General features: G+C 36.4%; 1 protein-coding gene across 1 annotated transcript; it reads right to left on the reverse strand.

The window, feature by feature from the left end:
- Positions 1–6676: 6676 nt before the first annotated feature.
- Positions 6677–7636, reverse strand: LOC105069572 (olfactory receptor 10X1). The gene has a single exon (XM_010955716.3). It carries the CDS (start codon positions 7607–7609, stop codon positions 6677–6679), a length of 933 nt encoding a protein of 310 aa, XP_010954018.2. The 5' UTR covers positions 7610–7636.
- Between the last annotated feature and the right edge of the window lie 6979 nt (positions 7637–14615).

A 14615-nucleotide genomic window follows, 5' to 3' on the forward strand; every position in this document is an offset into this window, starting at 1 on the left:
TGAAATCTAAAAGAAATAGCAAATGAAGATTCAACTTTCTATTATTTTTGCAATTTTGATGTGAATAAGGCAAATCATCAAATTTATAATTACCAATTGATTCTTCATTTAAGTTAATTTGGCAAAACACCAGGTGTCAGAGATGACATTTTTTCTAATGCACTGTTCATTTGTTTCTGTAACCAATTACTGATTACTTACTATGGCTTTTCTGGCCTGTTTTGTAAAGGAATTTACTGTCTGTAATACAAAAGACAGAAAACACTCAATTTGTATCCAGATGAAGGAAATTCAGATGAATTTTATGATTTAGATTTGGATACACTCCTGAACCCTGAAAAAAACTACCAAGTAGTTAATTAACAGAGTAATGGTTTGACACAGCAACTTCTACGTATAACATTGTCTGTAAATATCTAATGAAAGTTGACAGTTGACTTCCTAGGAATTTGGGGACTATATATGGACTATGGTTCACAATTATAAGAGAAGCCCAATGTCATTGTGTCTTCTTGGGGAAGATGGTTAGGACCTGAAATATGAAAGTAGAGAACATGTCCCTCTGTTTATCCCTGAGCCATTGTGAAAAACTCCTGCCAACAGTAGAGCAATTTATACACTTAAGGTTCTTAAATTCTCATGATTTGTCACAGTAACTCTATAAGAAAGTCAATTATATGGATTTTGTAACTAAAAAGTTAACTAAGTTCTCCAAAGTAAAAAAAAAAAAAATGTATTGGCAAAATAAGAACTTGTTTTAGTAGCTGGTTCCTGGTGCAAAAATCTCGGCCCTTTCTAACATATTACCTGCAGAACAGCCCAATTTCACACAATAGGCCATATCCCCTCCAAGGCAGCCCAGAAAGGTTGTTTTCAAAGCCATAGTTAAATTCAGAAGCATTTTTTAAAATTCAAACTATCAGTTAATACAAATTCCAAGGCAGGTCCTTCCTTATCTAGTTCTTACCCAATTGTATACTAAATACCTACTTTTGAATCATCAGTACTAGTTATGAGTATCAGGCTCTCCCCCGTCTTCTGACACATTCTGAATGTGTGTGTGTGTGTGTGTGTGTGTAGAAGGGATGAGGGTACTATGCCCCACCCTACTCTCAGCTGTCTCCAAAGTTGTCTCTACATCAATTAGTCTCCAATTTAATGTGCGATATGGATCCACTGACAAAAGAAATACACACCCTTTCCACAAAGAGAAATGATAATTTGGAGAAAGTTGTAGTGACAATTAGTCACGAAGAAAGGAGGGTCAGACCATCAAGAATGGTTTCCTACCTTGAGAATTTTATCAAGGCTCCAACGTCAATTCAATGTTACAGTTCTGCTCTTTCAAGATAGTCTTCACATTGTTGGATGCAGGCTTCTTCTTCACTCAAAAGAGGTAATGAGCGACTTAATACGAGAATCACTTGTCAAAGTGTGTGGATTCTTAATTTTATCACTGCTAGTTTAGTAACCTTGGGAAAACCCCTGTTCCTTCTAGGTCCAAGTTTCCGCAACTGGGAAGTGAGGAAAGATTTTTGTGCAGTTCAGATTTCTATGGCTCTAAAATTTTTTTGACCTGAGTTGTGAGACTAGACCGTGTGTGCCATGATCAGTCCCCAACACTTACTAAATTACAGTGGCTTAGAGTCTTCCTTTCTACCGCTTTAGAGATGCTGTCTGATTATTGTCAGGGCTTGAAGTTCCTCAGCTCTAGAGGTTTGGTTCTGGCTAGGAGACCCTCAGGGATTTCTCTCTTCTTTCATCAGAGGAGGAAGAGAACTTTCTCACTCAACTTTGGAATTTGCTCTCATTAGTTACAGAGCTTTGTGTAACATGTGACTCATAAAAATCATCTGGGGATCTCTGGAGATTTAAAACTTGCAGAGGTCATATTTTGCCCACAAACAAGGCTTCAAGCTACTTCATAAGTTTTATTTTGGCAGAAAAGGGAGTGAATTGCATCCCTAATGCCCTTTTGATTCACTTTTCCACACACCATAGACAGGCTCTTTCCCTCTGCTCCCCAACAGCCTTCCTGGTATAGACAAAAACTGTTGCCTGCCTTTTCAGTAAATAAAGAATATTGTCAGCCATTCCAATAAACAAGGAATGTTGCCCACCTTCAAACCATAAAGGCATCAGCCATTGATCCCCATCTCCCCAGTGGTGTGCACGGAAAGGGAATTCAAAACGGAGAAACACAGGACCCTAGCCCTAGACAGCTAAGATGAATACCAAAAGAATATTTTCAGTGACCCCAGACTCTTGCATCTTCCCACAGATAGAAAGGCACTAAAATCACCAATTTGTGATGTTTGGGGTTTTTTGTGATTAGCAGTATTCTTTTATGTTTGACTACTTTTTTTTTTCCTAGCAAAAGCTCCTATAAATCGTGGCTCCTCCCTTCCCACTTCAGAACAGTATCTCAGAGCTATCTGAGTGAGACGCTGTATCCCCGGCTATGTTCCTAGGAAAGGCCACCAAATAAAAGATAATTCTCAGCTCTTCAGTTCTGCTTTTTGTTTGTTTGTTTGTTTTCAGTCAACGCTGGGTATTTAAGAAGGGCTTAAAGATTGTACTATGAGAGGACACAGAAAAGTATGAGGAATAGTAGATTCTCTCAGGGATTTGTATTCTGGTGGAGGAGAGAAGACAGTGTTTATAAAAAGTGAATTTACACTGTAGTGTGCTGAGGACCCAAACATTGAACAGGCAAGATAGAGGAACTGGACCAGGGAGGTCAGAGAAGTTTCCATGGAAGAGAGGTGTCCAACCATCTAAGTGGACGTGTTGTGGTATCTAACTGGGGTTTTAATGCTCAGTATCCTGCTTACTAATGAAACTAAGCACCTTTTCACATATTTATTGGATTTTTGGATATTTTCTTTTGTGAAGGATCTGTTCGTATCTCCTGAACATTTTTACTATTGGTTAGATTATCTATCTTTTTATTTGTATGTTTGGAAGAGATTTTATTTGTACTATGGAAGAGCTTTTTGCCAATGACAGATATGGCATATATCTTCTTCCACTCTGTGGATTTCCTTGTTTAATCTTTATGTTATAGAATAAAATACAGATAGAGAAAATCAGCCAAACAAATGCATAGCTTAGTGAATACTTTTGTGAGGCAAACACCTCCATAATTACTACTCAAAATTAAAAAAAAAAAAAGAAAGAAAAGAGCTTTCCCAGCCAGGTATCCCTTCACATATCAGTGTGTATCAGCTCCCAGCCTCCAAAAGTGATCACCAGCCTAGACTTTAAATTAATCGGTTTCTTTTATTTCTTTGTTCAAAGCAAGTGCCCATGTGTGCATGGGAACTTGGGGCTCTCTCTTCTACTCTCCTGCTGTGTTTGTCACCTCGGCCAATACTGTCCTGCAGTTCCATTATGAGTCTTGATATTTGGTAAAACAAATCATGTTAAGTTGTTCTTCAGGAATGTCTTGGCAATTGTAAAACCATATAAATTTTATATTACTTCATAATTTTCACATACGAAAAAGAAAATACTGGAATTTCCATTGAGATTTCTTTGAAATACGTATTTGTATGGGAAGAATGGACGTCTGTACAACAGAGTCTTCTAACCCTGAAATTACATATCTCATCATTTACATAGTTCTTTAAAATATAGTTTAGTGCTGCTTTAGAGTTTTTCACTGTAGAGGCTTTGCATGTCTTTTACTAATTTTATTCCTAGGTTCTGATATTTTTGAAACTTCTCTCTATATACATATTTTTAATTGTATTCATTTTTGCTAATTTAATGTCCTGCATTTGTTTATGTTCATGTATCCAGCAATATATTGATTATTAAATCTAATAATTTATATGAATTTTATATTTTGTAACCCACTATATTATATAACTGATGAAAAATGCCATTTGTCTTTCTTTATAATCTCTATGTCTTTTTCTTTTTTTCTCTTCTTACTATACTGCCTAGAAGAATATGGAATAGAATTGATGACAGAAGGTTTTCTTGTCTTGTTCCTGATTCAACCTGGGAAGATTTAAATGTTTCACCATAAAGAAGTTTGATAACCTTCATTAGTTTAAGAAACTTCTTTTTCATTCCTGTTATACTGTAAATGCTTTATTTATTATTTAAATGGCTGCTAAATTTTATCAAAATATTTTTCTTCGTTGATTAATAAATCACATCATTAATATTTCCTCTTCTGTTAATGATGTAAATTACACTGAATGATTTCAAATGTGTCAATGTGAGTTTATGAACTAAATCAAACCTTAGTATATATATTTGGCTTGGTAATATGTTACTTGAGAGTTTTACCTTTATGTTCCTGAGAGAGATTTCAAGATTTAGTTTATTCCAACTGAAAAAAAAATGAGTTGGGGAATGTTTACTTTTTTCTATTCCCTGGAATATTTTGTGCAGCTTTGAAATAATTCCCACTTTAAAAGTTTGGCAGAATCTAAATGTGAAGCTAAAGGATCCAGATGTTTTTTAATGTGAAGTATATTAATTTAAATTAAATTTCTTGAGAATTAAATAACTGTTTCTCCTTTATGTCAGTTTTGGTATATGTTTTATAGGAATTTTCCCACTTTGTTTAAATTCTCAAATTTATGTTCATGAAGTCATTTACAGGATTCTCTCGTCTTTAATGTCTGAATGGCCTCAGAAACTTTCAGATTTCCATTCCCAAGATGTTTGTGTTTTGGGTCTTTATTTCTTCATCAATCTTATCAAAGAATAACATTATTTATTAATATTTTCAATATTCCAGCCTTTGACTTTTTTGAATTACTCTATTGCACACTATTATTTAATTTCTGCTCGTATCTTTTTTATTTTTTTCACAATCTTTTTGTGTTTAGTTATTCCTTTACTAAATTCTTGTGATGAATGATTATTTTATAAATTTGTAACTGACGAACTTCTCAAATATGTTTTCAAAGCTATATACTTCCATCCAAACACTGAAAAGCTGTATCCACAAGCTTTGACCTATAGTGTTTTCATTTCCTCCAGTTCAAATGATTGTCTTTTAAATCCACGAGGTATCTTATTGACGCATTGTTTATTTAGAAGCATGTTTCTTGACTTCTGAACACTTGGATATTTCCAGCTTTCATTTACTCCCAGTACTTATTTCTAGTTTAACGGTGGACATTAAGTAGGCAACAAGCAGTCCTTGCCTCAACCATCCTATCAGATATATGCAAGTTTATTTGTCCAAATTCAAGTTGAGGAACTTGAGTCTAGAATTCACATCTTCTACCCTCACAAGAGTGAGTAAATTGTTAATATTTATGTCCAGGATCTTATGGCTTCCCTGGATTGAATGGCCAGTTCTCAGGGTGGAACAAAAGTGGAAGAAACACGCTTGTCACTAAGGCAGTGACCACAGATGTGGTGGGTAAAGATTTTGCCTGTACATGTGCCACCAAAATGGTCCCAGAGAAGAAAATAGAGTCATGGTCAGAGGTAACTTTAATCAGGGTAAGTACATATTAATTTTCAACCATTAACTTACTCATTTTATAACATCCCCATAAATTATGGAGTTCAGAAATTATTCCAACCCTCTTCATGTATTTTGTATATACCAACCCTCAGTACTGTAGTTGTGTCCTTCGTGGGAAAACATGTTGGCAGCAGAACTGAGAAAAGGATTCAGGAAAGTCCCTAGGCTTGTATGTGGGAATTTTCAGTAAGATGACTTGCGGTGTATCTGTGATATACAACCTCCACAGTATCTCTTATTTTCTTCTGAGTAACATAGAGATTTAATGCTATGCTTATCTGGTTTCCTTGATTGCATGTTGTATAACTGCCAAAATTATTCCAAAACAACTTTTATTTTCAAACCACTCCATCCTGGGGGACTTTTTAAAACTGTTTAGTGCCTTCATCTTAAAGAAAACAGAGGTTATATTCGGCCCTCATTCACAGATTTCCTCAAGTCATGGAACATGTAAGCTCTACTGGCCTCTTTCCTTATTTGAATCAATTTTCTAAAATATCCTATATATTCAGAAACTAGCATCTGACTGTCATTGAAGAACACCATCATGAGTAGTGTTATTAAAAAATTTTTAAATCACTATTTCATGAGACTTAACAAATACAGATATCAGTTCAAATATGCACAAATAAACAGTTGTGTGTATCATTACTACATAGTGAACCTCCTATTGAAATGTCTTATCTCCTGGGAGGCACAACCCAGTGCCTCACAACGTTTTCCAGTAAATTTTTCAACCTTCACCTCTCTAGATGTTTTACAACATTTCATGGTATAGTGGTCACAGGTGGTTTTGCTTCCACAATCTTTCTTATCCTACTTAATCAAAGGTGCAGGAAACCCAGAGATTTATTGCTAGAAGCCTAATATCTGCAGGGGCTGATACAGAAGCAGATGTAGTTTTAAAACTGACAGTACTAGTAAGAGTAGATAGAGTTGGACAGTAGTGGAAGCAGAAGAAGTAGAATTAGAAGAGATGGACAGCATGTTTAACATGCTTACTTACTTACTTTTAACCTTACTTACTAATACCTTACGTAGGTCAAAGACTCAGTCACTTGATCCCCATATGCCAATCGCTGGGAAAAGACAAACGGTGCAGGATTCTCCAGATACCACAGGGTAAATTCCTCTCTGATTTTCGGAGATGTTCAATCATGCAGCAATAATCCAAGATTATTTATTCAACAAAATTGTCTTTCCAAGTACCTTTCTAAAAGCACCCTTCATGTCCTTATTCCTGAGGCTGAATATGAGAGGGCTGAGGAAAGGAGTAATGACAGTGTAAGGGACTGCTATGAGTGTGTCATCTCCCCCCGATGCTTCTGGCTTCAGATAAACAATAGATGCAAAGCCAAAGTGGACGATGACCACCGTGAGGTGGGAGGCACAGGTAGAAAATGCCTTCTGCTTGCCCTCAGCTGAAGGGATCCTCAAGACAGTGGAAAGAATGAAGACGTAAGTGAGGACGATGAGCAGGAAGGTGCCCATCAGGCCTGACACTGAGATCAGTGTAACAGTGAATTCTGTGAGGTCACTGTGTAGACAGGACAGCCTCACAACTGCCCGCATATGACAGAAGAAGTGTTTGACCAGGTTGGGGCTGCAGAAAGAGCCCCTGAATATCAGTGCGGTCTCTATTACAGATATGAAAAATCCTACAGCCCAAGCAGAGGCCACCAGTTGTCCACATACCATGCTGGTCATAAGCAATGGATACCTGAGGGGGTTGCAGATGGCCAGGAAGCGGTCATATCCCATCACAGTGAGTATGACACAATTAGTGCCACCAAGTGCCAAGAAGAAACACATCTGCAAGCTACATCCTATGACTGAAATGCTTCTGTTCTTGGCCAGGAGATCTGTCAGCATCCTGGGGATAATGGTGAGTGTGTAGCAGGTCTCAGAGAAAGAGAGTGCACTAAGGAAGAGGTACATGGGGGTGTGGAGGGATCTGTCTACCCAAGTTAGACCCATGATGGCTAGGTTACCTGTGAGGGTGAGAAGGTAGAGGCCAAAGAAAACCACAAAGAGGAATGTCTGTACCTGTGGGTAAACAGAAAAGCCAACAAGAGTGAATTCCTTCAGGATTGTCTGGTTGATCTTCATTGTTTGAACATCTAAAATCCAAAAGAAACAACAAATAAATAGTAAATTCTCCATTTTTCTCTGTGATTTAGGTGTAAATAATACAAATGATCAAAGTTACAATCACCAATGAATTATTTATTTAGCTTGGCAAAACACCATGTGTATGTTGGTTATGTGTCCCCGAATTTTTCATTTATGTCTTGTTTATTGAACAACCAGTTACTGGTTACTTATTATAGCTTTTTTCTGTCCTATTATTTAAAGGAATTTATGGGCTGGTAATACAGAGAGAACAGAAAATACTTTAATTCATGTCCAGATGAAGAAATTCAAGTATAGAAGATGATTTAGATTTGAATCTGATTCTGCACCCTGAAAAAAAAAAAACTACCAGGTAGTTAGTTAATAGACAGAATCATGGCCTGACATAGTAACTTCCACTTATAATATTATCTGTAAATATCTAATGAGTAGAGCTCAATAGGTGACTGACTCCATAGGAATTGGGGACCATATTTGAACAATGGCTTACAAGTATAAAGGAAGCTCAAAGTCATTGTCTCTTCTTGGAGAAGACAATCAGGTCTTGAAATATTAAAGGAAAGTAGAGAACATGCTCCCTTCCATCAACTCTGAAGAGAGGGAGGGAAGTTAGGACCCTTAGGAGAAATCGTGATTAATTAGCATTTGTGGATAGTGTTAAAAAGCAGACGTTGTATGCAAGTACACAAGGTGACATCTGAAATTTTGCCCGTTTCTTCAGTGCCACGCTCAGCACATATAAAAGATAAATGCTTGTGACTGTATGTATTCTTTGATAATTCTACATATGATTTAATCTCATCCTCCTCTGACTTCCACAATATGTTGATTTTCCTTATATTTAAAACTTTCCCTCATTGTGTATTTCACTGAGCTAAGACTTACCTAAAATCTAAGTCTTAGCCACATATCAATATATTTAATAATTCATTTATAGAGCCTACATTTTGCCAAATTCTTTCAAATGTTTATTCACAGCGTAAAAGTGAAGTCCACAGGACAACAATGAAAAGTGTAGGACAGTAGTGACTATTTTACTTATTTTAGAAATAAGATAATTATATCTTTGAGTGTCATATTTGAAACTCGAATCAAACTGTCTTGACTTTAATCTTACATTCTTTTCATTTATCAATGTTTTTCCCTTGATGAACGAGACTATGAGTCATATATGTCTATAGTCCTCAGGGTGATAATATGGAGCATTTTAAGAAATTATAAAACCTGACTATACTTCAATAAAAAAAAAAGAAGAAATGATGAATAGTAATTGTTGGATGGATAGGTTAATTATCAAAAAAGTGCTAAATCTATAAGCGATTTTTGTTTTACTTTATTATTCAGCAGTGTACAGCATGTGATCTGGGGCAGACGGATGAACAGACTTTTTACTATTCCTTAGATTTAATTCAGGCTAAGATTAAGCATTCTTGGGGCAGATTCTTGCTGGTCACAGACTATCAGAAAAAGTAGTAGGTAAAAGGTCTAAATTATAAATGGTTCCAGAAATAATTCACAGCCCTATTGACTCCAGCTTTAAGGTCCTTTTCATCCTTTTGTCTTCTTAGACCTAACAAGACCTTTAGTCTTTCTTAGAATCGAACACAAATCTTATGACCTAATTTTTTCTATGAACCCTTTCTCATTCCTGTTTCCTTCTCTCACTGTATCCATACCTTCTTATCTGTGAGTAACTATCTCCAAAAGAAGACTAGAATATTCTTCTGTCTCCTTGCTTAAGGATATGCTACAAGGGACAGTGTCTAAATGACCACTGGTATTCCTCATGAGGCCTTTCGGTAAGCCTCCTAGTATCCAAACTCAGTGTGAATCCCCTGGGTGTCCAGTTTCACACTTGCAGATTTTTTTTTTTTCTTTTCCCTCTATATAGAGCTTTCTGAAGTTTTCTGGACTGTTTCAAAGACTTTCTCTCCCTGTAAGAGAATGCTAGGTTCCAATATGCCCCTCTGTTTATCCCTAAGCCAATTTGAAAAATTCCTTCCATCAGAAGAGCTATTTACACACTAGGGTTCTTAAATTTCCATTATCTACAGTAACTCTATGGGAAAGGCAATTATATGGATTGTGGAACTAAAAGATTAAGTTCCCCAAAGAGAAAAAAAGAATATATTAGCAAAATAAGAAGTTGTTTTAGTAGCTGGTCTGCTTGGTGCAAAACCCAAGCTCATTCCAGGACACTATCTGCAGAATAGCCTGATTTCACTCAACAGGCCATGTTCCGTCAAAGACAGCCCAGAAAGATTGTTTTCAAAGCCTTAGTTAAATTTTCTGATCTCAGAAGCTAAGCAGGGTCGGGCCTGGTTAGTACTTGGATGGGAGAAGCATTTTTAAAATGCAAAGAATCAGTAATACAAATCCCACGGCAGGTCCTTCCTTATCTAGTTCTCACCTCGTTGTGTGCTAAATACCTACTTGGTGAATTGTCAGCAGTAGAATATGAACGTCAGAATCTCCTTCTATTTTCTGTATGTTCTGAATGTGTATGTGTGTGGAAGGACTGAAGGTACCTCACCCTACCCTCAGTTCTCTCTAAAGTTGTTGCTAAATCAACTTGTATCAAATTTAATTTGAGATGTAGATCCACTGAGAGAAGAAATACACACCATTTCCATAGTCAAAGAGCAACGGTAGATTGGAGAAAATGGAGTGGTCATTAATCACAAAGAAAAGAGAGTCAAGCCGTCAAGAATAATCTCCTACCTTGTGTGTCAGGGCTCCACGGCCAATTCAGTGCTACAGGTATATTCTTCCAAGATAGTCTTCACATCGTTGGCAGTTTGCTTTGCTCTTCACTCAAAAAAGACAAAGATCAGCTTAGTATGAAAATCACTGGCCAAAGAGACTGGATTAACTTTATCACTGCTAGTTCAGTGACCTTGGGAAACTCCCTGTACTTTCTGGGTCTAAATTTCCTCAGGAGGAAAGTGAGGTTAAAAGGTTCTGATTTAGTGCACTTCAGCTTTCTATGGCTCTAGAGTTTTTGACATGAGATGCGAGGCCAGGCCATAGGTGCTATGATCAGTCTTTAACACTCAATAATTGTAGTGGTTTAGAGTCTTTCCTTCTACCCCTTTAGAGATGCTGTCTGATAACCGTCAGAGTTCAAAGTTCCTCAGCTCTAGAGGTTTCCTTCTAGTTAGGAGACCCTCAGGGATTTCTCTGTTCTTTCATCAGAGGGAGCGAGAGAACTTTCTCATTCAACCTTGGAATTTGCTCTCATTAGTAACAGGGCTTTGTGTAACCTGTGACTTGTAAAACTCTTCTGGGGATCTCTGGGGATATAAAACTTGTATAGTTCACATTCTGCCAGACAAGCCTTCCTGCTACTTCATAAATTTTGTTTTTGCGGAGAGGGGAGTGACTTGCATTCCTAATGCTCATTCGGTTTACTTTCCCTCACACCATAATAAACAGGCTCTTCCCCTCTAGTAACCGAGTTCCTTCCTGGTGTGGACAAAAACTGTTGCCTGCCATTTCAGTAGACAAAGAATGTTGCTTTCCATTCCAATAAACAAGGAATGTTGCCCACCTTCAAACCATCAAGGCATCAGCCACTGAACCCCCCTTCCCCAATGGTGCTCGCTGACAGAGAATTCAAAAAGTAGAAAAACAGGATACTGGCCCTAGATAGTTAAGAAGAATACGAAAGGAATAATTTCAATGATCCCAGACTCTTGCATCTTCCCACAGATAGAAAGGCACTAAAATCATTAACTTGAGATGTCTGGAATTTTTGTGATTGGCTGTAATCTTTTGATGTTTGACTATATGTTTTTTTTCTGTGGAAACTCCTATGTATCTTGGCTCCTCCCTGACCTCCTGGGAACATTTCCACAGAGCCGTCTGAGAAGCTGTACCCTGGGCTATCATTTTCAGAAAGGCCACTGAATTAAAAAATGAAAGTATTTAAATTAGACAGACTTTATTTCTCTCTCAGATAACAGTACTGTGATAAGTGATACAGGATTGGCAGGGCTGGAACGGTGGCTTAGCTTCATAAGGTTATATAAGCCACAAGTGGGTGAACTCATTCTGCCATGCTCAAGATAAAGCTTCCTTTGCTGTGTCCAAAATACCTGGTCTTGCATTCCCAACTGTCTGAAAATCAGAAAAGAGAGACGTTCTTAAAAGATGAACATAGAGGTTTCACCCATCATTTAAGCTTACATCTCATTGATAAGAACTTAGTTATTTTGCCAAACTTGGATGCAGAGGAAGCTAAAGAAATATAGTAACTACTGTAATTAGCCATCTGTATGCCCTGCTAAAATTCCAGAAGGTTCTGTTACTAAAAATATTCAGAGATAAGATACTCTCAGTCACTTGCTGTCCATATGACTGTTTTTGTGCCAGGACCATGATTACTGTGGCTCTGTAGTGTATTTGTTCACTTTTGATGAACAGCTGTCCTGAGAGGTGTGAGGTAACATCTCACTGTGGTTTTGATTTGTATTTCCCTGTTGATTAGTGATGCTGATCATCCTTTCATATTTGTTGGCCATTTGTGTCTTCTTTGGAAAAATGTCAAGTCTTTTTTGCCCATTTAAAAAATTGGATTCTTCTTTTTATTTTGTTTTGCTTTTGCTATAAGTCTATTATATATTTTGGATATTAATTCCTTATCAGATATAAGGTTTGCAAATATTTTCTTTTCATATACCTGTTCTCTTCTTTGGAAAAATGTCTATTCAGATTCCTTGGCCATCTTAATATCAGATTATTTGGTTATTTTTGCTGCTGAGTTCTGTAAGTTCCTTATATATTTTGGATATTAAGCCCTTAGCAAATGTATGATCTGCAAATATTATCTCCCAGTTTTTCAGTTGCCTTTTAATTATTTTGCTCTTTTATTTACTATGTAGAAGTTTTTAGTTTGATGTCATCACACTTGTTTGTTTTTCAATTTGTTGCTTGTTTTTTTGGTGTCATATCCAAAAAAATCATCGTCAGGCACATTGTGAAGGAACTTTTCCTCATGTTCTCTTCTAGAAGTTTTACGGTTTCAGTTCTTAAAGTTAAGTCTTTAATTCATTTAGAGTTCATTTTTGTGAGTGGTGGGGTTCCAGTCTATTTCTTTCTTTCCAATTCTTATACCTTTTATATCTTTTTCTTGCCTGATTGCTCTGGCTAGAACTCCTGTTCTGTGCTGAAAAGGAGTGATGAGAGTGGGCACCTTTGTTTTATTCCTAATCTTAGAGCAGAAGCTTTCAGTCTTTCATCATTGAGTATGATGTTAACTGTTGGCTTATCATATATGGCCTTCATTATGTTGAAGTACATATTTTCTAACCAAATTTATTGTTGAATTTTATCAAATAGTTTTCTGTATCTATTCAGATTATCATATTATTTTTATCTTTCATTTCATTAATATGATGTATCATATTTATTGATTTGCATATGTTAAGTTATTCTTACATCTCAGGAATAAACTCCACTTGATCATGGTATGTGATTCTTTGAAAAAAAATTTTTATAATACTTTATTGAGGATTTTTGCTTCCAAAATAATCAGGGATATTGGCCTGTGGTTTTCTTTCTTGTAGTGTCTTTATCTGACTTGGTATCAAGGTAATGCTGGTCTCATAAATGAGCTTGGGAGTGTTCCCTCCTTTTCAATGTTCCAGGAGACTTTGACAAGGATTGGCATCAATTCCTCTTTAAATTTTGGTAGAATTCACTTGTGAAACCATCTGGTCCTTGGTTTTTCTTTGTGGAGAGATTTTTGATTACTGATTAAGTCTCTACATGTTTGTCTATTCATATTTTTTTCATTTCTTATGATTCAGTATTGGTAGGTGTCAATGATCTTGAGATGAGTTAAGGCCTTGGGACCCAAGGCCATGATTACAGCATGTCTGTAGTATGCAGTAAATAATGATTGTACACACGTGTCAATTATATAAGATTTAGAACAAAGGAAATAGAAGTATGCATGCGCTAGAGATACTCTGTAAGCCTCGCGAACAAGAAATTCACTGTACTGGCAGAAACTAGATAAAAAGCAGGGCGCACGCCCCACCTTGTGGAAATAGAACAAAGTGCCGTAAACTCCATGTTCGCTCCGGGCGAAGTCTGTTTTGCGGCGTGGCAGCTCCTCGTGCATTTGTTCGGTTGGGCTGCTCACCTCCTAGAATCACACTTCAGCCTCCCTCAGCTGACAGTAGGTTGTGTATTTAACTCCAAGTGAACCCACAATTTGGATTTTGCAGTAGTATTTACATCCATTACTGTAAGTATATTCAAAAAATGAAAGAGAAGTATTGTATTAAATTGTGAATTGATGGAAAACATTAGTGGGAAAAGGGAAGTTATAAAAAGGAAATAACTGGAAATCTAAGATTTAAAGACATAACAGTTGCAATGAAAAATTCATGAAATAGGCTTAACAGTGTTTTGGGGTTTATATAATAAAGGATCATTGAATTCGAAAATAAATCAGTAGAAATTATTTGACCTGAAGAGGAAAAAATAAAGATGAAATGAACAAATTCTTTGAGATTTTTGAGACAGTATCACGTGGTCTAAGATATGTGCCATTGGAATGTCAGAAGGAAACAAAAAGATAAAGAGGAAGAATATATTTGAAAAAATGATAGTTAAAAACTTCCTGAATTTGATAGAAGACGATAACTTACAAACTAAAAATGTTCAACAAACCACAAGTAAGAAAGACACAAAAAGCACACAGAGGTACCTCATAATCACATTGCTGATAGCTGAAGGTAAAGAGCAAATATTGAAACAGCAAGAGAAATTCTGACACATTACTTAGTGCAAAATGATGAGGCAGCTAATTGTAACATTTTCATCAGAAATTAGGGGGGACAGATACATTAAATGGCATATGGAAACATCAAAAAAAAAAGACCCTGTTGATCAAGAATTTTTTATAATCCAGCAAAACTACATTTCATGAATAAAGACAAAATGAAGACCTTTTCAGATGAGAATGTAAATA

The sequence above is a fragment of the Camelus bactrianus genome, chromosome 21 (assembly GCF_048773025.1).
Source record: "Camelus bactrianus isolate YW-2024 breed Bactrian camel chromosome 21, ASM4877302v1, whole genome shotgun sequence".
Taxonomy (NCBI): domain Eukaryota; kingdom Metazoa; phylum Chordata; class Mammalia; order Artiodactyla; family Camelidae; genus Camelus; species Camelus bactrianus.